Source organism: Phacochoerus africanus, chromosome 11 (assembly GCF_016906955.1).
Source record: "Phacochoerus africanus isolate WHEZ1 chromosome 11, ROS_Pafr_v1, whole genome shotgun sequence".
Classification (NCBI taxonomy): domain Eukaryota; kingdom Metazoa; phylum Chordata; class Mammalia; order Artiodactyla; family Suidae; genus Phacochoerus; species Phacochoerus africanus.
The window spans coordinates 59,104,277-59,111,909 of record NC_062554.1 but is presented as its reverse complement, the minus strand read 5'-3'; the positions used below and the strand labels follow the sequence as shown (position 1 = coordinate 59,111,909).

General features: G+C 49.7%; 1 protein-coding gene across 2 annotated transcripts in view; it reads left to right on the top strand.

Moving 5' to 3' along the window:
* The first annotated feature begins 2,403 nt into the window (after positions 1-2,403).
* The window catches only part of OPCML (opioid binding protein/cell adhesion molecule like), a 508,660-nt gene continuing 503,430 nt past the window's right edge, over positions 2,404-7,633 (top strand). The window contains exon 1 of one of the 2 annotated variants that reach the window (XM_047753888.1): positions 2,404-3,340. In XM_047753888.1, coding sequence (XP_047609844.1) covers positions 3,174-3,340 — 167 coding nt within the window. In that variant the 5' untranslated portion in view covers positions 2,404-3,173. The remainder of the gene's footprint in view (positions 3,341-7,633) is intronic. The other variant, XM_047753889.1, reaches the window with a different exon arrangement.

Here is a 7,633-nt window from a genome sequence, read left to right as displayed (position 1 = left end):
ACCTATATTTGGGGGGAGTCAGCCCTGCAAAAAAGGAAAAACAAAACTTTATCCTTTCCTCTAAGGCAGGGTTTGTTGCATGTTATTTATTTATTTTTGTATTTTTAGGGCCGCACACATGGCATATGCAAGTTCCTGGGCTAGGGGTCGAATCAGACCTACAACTGCTGGCCTATGTCACAGTCACAGCAATGTGGGATCTGAGCCACGTCTGCAACCTACACCGCAGCTCACACCAATGCCAGATCCCCAACCCACTGAGTGAGGCCAGGGATCGAACCCACATCCTCATGGATCCTAGTTGGATTTGTTTCCACTGCACCACAATGGGAATTCCTGTTGCGTGTTATGAAGAATACATAATGCCGCATTTCATCCCATCTCTGCCTCTCTCCTTTTCTTGCCCCACCTGTTCTTCTACCTGGAATATTTCATGTTTTCCAACAACTCTTTCCATCTCAAGTGATCCTTCATAGGCCGATTCAGCCTCTGGCAACTGCCCCATCTGTACCTTCTGAGAAGCACTGGAACCAGCATGAGCTGGTCACCTCATCTGTGGGCCTGGCCATCAAGTGGCAGGAGCTTCATGACTTGTATGGCAGCCAGAATCAACCCCATTGCTCCCACCCTTGGGGTTCAAGAGACAAACTCTGTAATTGAAGACTATCATAAGCACAGGCTAAAGCACTAAAAAACCTTTCCAGGCCATGGATAGCAGACAAGAGCACCTCAGAGTTTAGAGGATTGTGTACAATGTGTATACAGAAAATCCAGTTACACTCAGGTTTCATGGAAAAGAGTGTCATTAAAATTGGCAGGTGATCCCAAAATAAATTTGGCTACTCTCTGAGGCCTTGCCTCCCCTCTTAGCATCATTACCCCTCTCAGCCACAGAGCCCAGGAGGTCATACATGAATGTTCTGCCTATTCCTTCATTTATTAATGTCTGCTTTCTGGGAAGGAGCTGTTATGTACTTTCAATCTTTTAAAACTTATAAAACGTTAAGTTTTTAAAGTTTTAATAAAACTATGACAAGTACTTTTTCTCCCTGAGGTATGATGCTCTAATTAAACACTTTAGACCTAAGATATACGGGTTACCTTTTTACAGGTGCGGGGCATGGGCAGTATTGATTTATTGATAGTATTAATCACAGTATAGCACACAGCAGTTTTGTATTTATTTGTGTCCAGACCTTTGTGACTGAGAGCAGGGAGCATACCCCTGTGCCCTTCAGCAACTAACACAAGCAGTAAGTGTCTAAAGTTTATTTTTGTACTACATTTCATTGGAACAATTGTTCAGAAGCCCAGACTAACAAAAACATTTGAGAAAGAGTACAGTAAAGCAAAAAAGCACGTGGGGACCACTAAATTATGGAACAATGGTAGGGGCCACACAATAGGGATGGCTTTTGCCAGGGGAAAGGAGAACCCAGGGAAAGCCTGAGCTTGACAGTTCTTAAGGGAAAGAAACACATCTCTGCTCCCAAAAAACTAGTAGGCTGGGCTCTAAAAAATGCCCTATCACCCACCTCTCCGGGTACCACAGTGGTGCCACTTTCATGGTGTGACCAGAAAGCCACAGATAGGTTTTTTGAAAATGTCTTTATACTATTTGGGATAGCTCTGTGTTTTTTCCAGCTCTTGCCTTTTTTTTTTTTTTTTTTTTTTTTACAATCCGATCCTTGGGTAGTAAAGTAGAACAGGACGATCTTGCATGTTGTGCGATAAAAAGAAATTTCGAATTGCCAGTTTAAGAGAGAGAGAGAGAGAGAGAACAAGTCAAGGGCCAGCAGTATTTCCAAGGTGGGATGGGTCAGCGGAGCAGAAAGCGCTCCATGCGAGCTCTGTCCCGGTAGGGGACTGTAGCTGGGCCAAATGGAAAAGGGGCCGCAGAGTGAAGGACGCGCACAGCAGGGCAGCTTCCCGGCGTGGGAGACGCGGTTGCGCTCTCCAGGGCGGGGTTTGGCAACTTCTGCCTCGGCACGGGGAGGGAAGGTGCGAGGAGGCAGTTTTCAATTTGCTGCCGTCCCCGAACTCCCTCCCGCCCTTCCCGCCCTTCCCGCCCGCCCGCATGCAGGGAAACAGCCAAGAGGGGCGCAGCGTTCTCTGGCAAGCGCGGTGTCGGGGGACAGGAGCCTGGTAAGCGGCGGCCTCGGCCCGTGCTGCGTGGCGCAGCGGGGGTTAAGGTGGGCGCCCGCGCCCCTTGCCCGCCGCCCGCCGGGATGTGCGCAGTCCGCCCGCCAGCTCGCCAGCTCGCTCGCTCGGCGCGGGCACCGCGAAGAGCTGCGGTCATTGCTGGAGCTGCTGCCATGACAACCCCAGCGGTCGGGGCCCGAGCGCGTCGGGGCTGCTCCCCGGAGGCCGGCGGCGCGGAGGCCGGGGGCGGCCCCTGAGCGTGGCGTCCGCGCGTCCCCGCGCCCCGTGCCGCGTCCCCGGAGAGGCGGGCGCGTCGTCCGCCAACTCCCCGTGCGCCAGAGCCTGCGCCGCCCGCGCTCCGCGGGCCGGGCTGGGCGCCAGACGCTGCCCCGGCTGCGGCGAGGACGCCACGGTACCAGCGGAGGATCCTCGGGCTCGGCGGCTGCGGGTCCCCGCTGTGGAACTTTTTACCGCCTTTGCGTTCCAGATTGGAGACTCGGGCTGGTTTCTAAATACATCTGTACATATGTGTGAGCTAATAAAACATTTTCTCCTCTCCTTGAAGCGGCAGCTTTTTATGACATCTCCTTTATGTCAGAGACACTTGCCTTGCTTCTTTGGGTTATAAACTTTTGATGCCAGACCTCGGCAGGACGTGCCCAACTGAATGTTAAAGTAGCATCTCGAAGAGAGGCAGAGCCAGAGCAATCTGTGACCTTCATCCCTGCTCCTTCTTCCTTCCTCTCCCTTCCCGGCTGCCTCCCTCCTCCCCAGGGGAGCGTCAAGAAAGCTCTTTTTGGATGCAGGAGGGGGCATCTGGTTCTGCTAGGCTGGAAAGCTGAGGCAGGATTTGAGGAAGAATCATTAGACTCGGGAGAGGCTGGACTCTGCTGCTCCTTTCCCTCTCCGCTTCTGGCTCGCTCCAGCCCTTTCCTCTACCCCCGCAAGGCTGCCCGAGACCCGCCGGCGTGCGGGGCGGGGGACGAGGACCTCGCCGGTGCCGGAGTTCTGGGAAGTTGTGGCTGTCGAGGATGGGGGTCTGTGGGTACCTGTTCCTGCCCTGGAAGTGCCTCGTGGTCGTGTCTCTCAGGCTGCTGTTCCTTGTACCCACAGGAGTGCCCGTGCGCAGCGGAGATGCCACCTTCCCCAAAGCTATGGACAACGTGACGGTCCGGCAGGGGGAGAGCGCCACCCTCAGGTAGGGAGCTGTACTTCAGCGGGGGACTGAGCCCCTCGGATGCGATTCCGTGGGAAGGGGCGAGCAGGAGAGAGCAGAGGGCTTGCGTGGGGGACTGGAGCGTGTGAGAGGGCCTTTTGCAGGCCCAAGAGGTGCCTGCTTGGCGTTCAGTGGCAGTTAAGCCCCACTCTCCTGGACAGCTTTGTCATTTGCTGCGGCTTTTCCGATCCCGGATCTTAGAAGTGAGCCCCCCACCCCCCAGGTCCGTGCTTGGGACTCCGTGTATCTGTGAGGCCATGTCCTGTTTAGACTCACCTTTGCCTTGGCACGGGGAGGAGAACCCCGGCGTTGAAATCCTGGGGGCTTAACCTGAGATCACTGTGCCTTGGTGGCTGTCTCAGTCCAGAAGGTATGTGACAAGGTAGGATAGTCCTCCTGGTGGACTGGCTTGCCTCTGTCAGAGATACGTGAAATTTCTGCCTCTGGAATTGCCAGTGCTGGGCCATGGCCCTTTATGAGTCTGCTTAAGAGGCAGCCATGCATGCCAACCCTCTGTAGTGCTCCTGGGGCCCCTATTATAAATTATGAGGGCAGTTTTATCTTTGCCAGCTCTGGCTCTGGCCATGGAGAGGAAACATGTAGCTTTTGTGCAACGACAACACTCCTGTGTGAAAAGCACAATAGGAAAGCTTTTTGTTTTACCTTAATGAGTTACAGAGAATCACTTACAGGCTCCAGGCAGAGGGGTGGAGATTCTTGGAATATGAACCTTTGGGGACCAGGCCTGCTGCAGCAGAGACTTTAATAAAAATGCAGCCACCACTTTCCACCAGCTCAGCAGATATCATCTTTTATCCCTTTAATGAGGCAGTTCTGGTCCTCAGAGACAGATTCAGGGACGTCCCAGCTTAACTCTGCTCACAGTGTACACAGGGTGAATGCATTCGCCCTGTCTATGACTTTGATGGTTACGGGGGAAATAAAACACTGTGCCCCAGATTCTGCAGCAAGAAAGCCTGGCTTCTCCAAGGAACAGATGAGGGTGGGACTCCTTTCCCGTTCGTCTCTTGGCTTCCCTGGTTGAACTCTCTCCAACTAGATAAGTCTCCCCCTGGGGAAGAAAAGAAAGACCTCTTGGGACCCCCGCCCCCCCCCCCAACTTGGTCTTCCTTCCTAAGCCTAGGCATTATGGTTGCTTCTTGCCACTTTGGGTGGTCCTCAGTTGAATCTTCTTCTGAGCCCGAGGACAGGTCCTAGAACCCCGTCTGCTCGTGCTTGGGGCCCCAGGAGGAGAGAAAAAATAGGAGGATGGAAACAGATCTTTTTTCTAGACAGCAGGAGGGAAACCCTCCTGGCCATGAGGGCACCCTCGGGCTGGCCCAGATGAGAGGGAGTGTAACATGCCTACTTCCTCGCCTTAGAGAAATCTCAGGGGTCCACGCCCTGAGATATACGCATGCCAAGGACCAGTCTGCTCAATGTGGGGGAATGATAGGTGGGAAGGGATGTTGCTGCTGCCCAAGCACGTCTCTTCATCCTCTAAGCTATGAATGGGGACAAAGGGCCCTAGCATGGAATAAGGTCTCTGGGCTGAAGTTTCCAAAATCCTCTGTCCTCTTCCTGCCCCTGAAAGTTAAACCAGAAACTTAAAAAACTGGAGCTTTCTGCTTTCCAGACTGCAGGAAGATGGTTCCACCAGCAGAGGGCCAGCTTTGCTCTGCCTTGTTTTATTAGCGGCTGGCCTGTTTTCATGATCTTTCAATTCTAATGTTTAGCAGCTGGGCTTCGAAATGGCAATGGGAATAAAAACGGGAAAAGCTGAATAGTTGCTTTTTGTGCTTTGTGGAGAAAAAAAAAAGCCGTACATGCTTGAGTATAACTGTTGTCTGTTACCTGATGGCGTGCTTTATTTTTTTAAAACTAAGCACATCTTAACGTTGATTTTGCCTCTCCACTTCTGTATGATTTGCCCTGAAATAGAGAAATGCAGTGCATTGTCCCCATTTTAATCCTTCTATAGCCTCCTGTCATTTTTTTCTCTTTTATTACACTTTCCTTCATTTTTATCAGATGCCTCTATTGTATATGCTTTTGATTGTGATTCATTCCTTTTTTTTCTTTCATGAATTAATTCTGATTCCGTGATTTTTTTTTAATGTTCTGATTTCACTACTATCACAATGTTTCTTAAAATAGTATGAGTAGTTCCTGCCGATTTCTGGGGTCTCCGTCTCCCCCTCTTCTGTTTTCATGTGCCTTTGGTTTATTGGCCAGACAGCTGTGTGCTGGTCTCAATGAAAACCTTGTTTGTCAGGACTCAGAGGGGAAGCCCAGGCTCCAGTCTCTGGAAGCCCATGGCCTCAACCTCAGATAGATGTAGTATTCTGTGTTGTTTGTTGCTTTTAAAAATTGTAATTCTTAAGTGTGATCTCTTTAGTCTCTTTAGTTCCACTGGGAATTCAGTGTGTGGGAATTGAGTGTTCTGAGTGCATCAAATGTTCAGAAAGCCTTGAAAAAATGATGTGATCCGCCGGCCCATCAGCCACGGCAAGTGTTTTCGAATGTGGCTGCCCTGGATCAAAGTAGCCCAAGCCTGTTTCTAAATCTTGAATGAAGTCACACGGGAAGCCAAAGACCTACCAGGAGAAGCAAAAGAATAGAGAAAGCTGGGTCTTCCTTTGAAATTACCAATGAGAAATTGCCTGGCTTAGAGAAGGACCATCCCCATCCCTGAAGATATGTTTTGTGGTGACAGGTCTTTGATTGTGTTGAGGGAAGTGAGGTGCCAAAGAGACAATGAAGTTTTGAGCATGGATGGAACTCATTTCATGTAAGCGAGGCAATCTTATCTTCCACATAACTCCTTCACAGGGCTACTTGAAAAGTAAAAATAATTATGTGAATATTGAGTTATTTTGCCTTCTTGGAAGAGAGATGATATGGAAAATGAGGGTGGTATTCATGATGTCTGAATTATAGCTTCTATGAATCTGATTTGAATTCATTATTACAAATGGGCCCTCTTGGCCAGAATCATTTCATTACAATTATCTGCTGTTGGGTTGGAAATGCCCTGTGCCTTTCCATTAGATTAGATATGACAAGGATCTCAAAGTCCCTGTGTCTGAATCATTGCCCATGTCAGGAAAGGAGGCCAGAACGCTCAGTGTGGTCAGCTGGTGTCCATTAGGCTATTTCAGTTACACGATGATTGCCAGATGTGCTTTCGTCCTGCGCCTCCATCTCCTCTAAATTTGCTTTGGTTCCTCAGTGAGACCACATCAGCTGTGTCCACATTTCTAAGGGGTGGTGTGGTGTGATAGAGGTAGGAATTGTTGTTATAATTGTTGCACTCAATGGGAAAAGTTCCCACCAACAGGGCAGGTGTTTTGTTTTGGTTTTTGGTTGTTTTGTTTTGCTTTTTTTTTTTTTGGTGTGACAGGATAATCAGTCCTGCTGATCCAGGCTTGCTGATCTGGGATTATGGCTTAAAAACTCTCTTCTCAAATACTCTTGCATTTTCATTTGGAGTTCTGCGCTAATCCGTTTAGAACCAAGTATTTGAGGGTTAACTACTGCCAAGGAATAATCTGAGCAGCAGGATTTTGCCAAAGCGACGGGGCCCTTGTTGTTTGCCAGGATGTTTTTCTATCTTTTGCACTTACTATCAGCAGCTTTTCTTTGTGTATAAATCAGAAAATTCAGAATAGCTCCTAGTTATTATTATTATTACTATTTTTGGCACCCACGGCATATGTGAGTTCCTGGGCCAGGGATTGCATCTAAGCTGCAGCTGCAGTTTATGCCATAGCTGCGGCAACACAGGATCCTTAAACCACAGTGTCACAGAGAAAGTGCTAGACCCTTAGCCTGCTACGCCATAGTGGGAACTCCCAGAAATGCTGCTAGGTTATTTAGAACAAGTCCCCAGCATATGCATTTCATTGTTTAAGCTGCCTGCACTGAATGAGGACTTGGATCCATGGGAAGACTTCCCTTTTGCCCTGGGACAGTGGAGATGTAGCCACTGAAGGCAGCATAAGCCCATAGGAGCCCTTCCGGTTGCAGGGCTAACTGAGTCTGGGCTGGAGTTAGCTGAGATGCTTGCTAAACATTCCATGGCCGGGATCTCAGACCAATGATAGCAAAATGTCTGGAATTGAGCACTTTTAAGATCTTTTCCAGTGTTTGTAATGCTGAGAACCACTTCCCCAGAGCCTTTTCCTGCCTCAGAGCATCGGAACAAGTCTGGTCTCCAGTGACCCTGCCTGCACGTATATGTCCCCTGCAAGCCTGCAGGTACCTCACCACTCA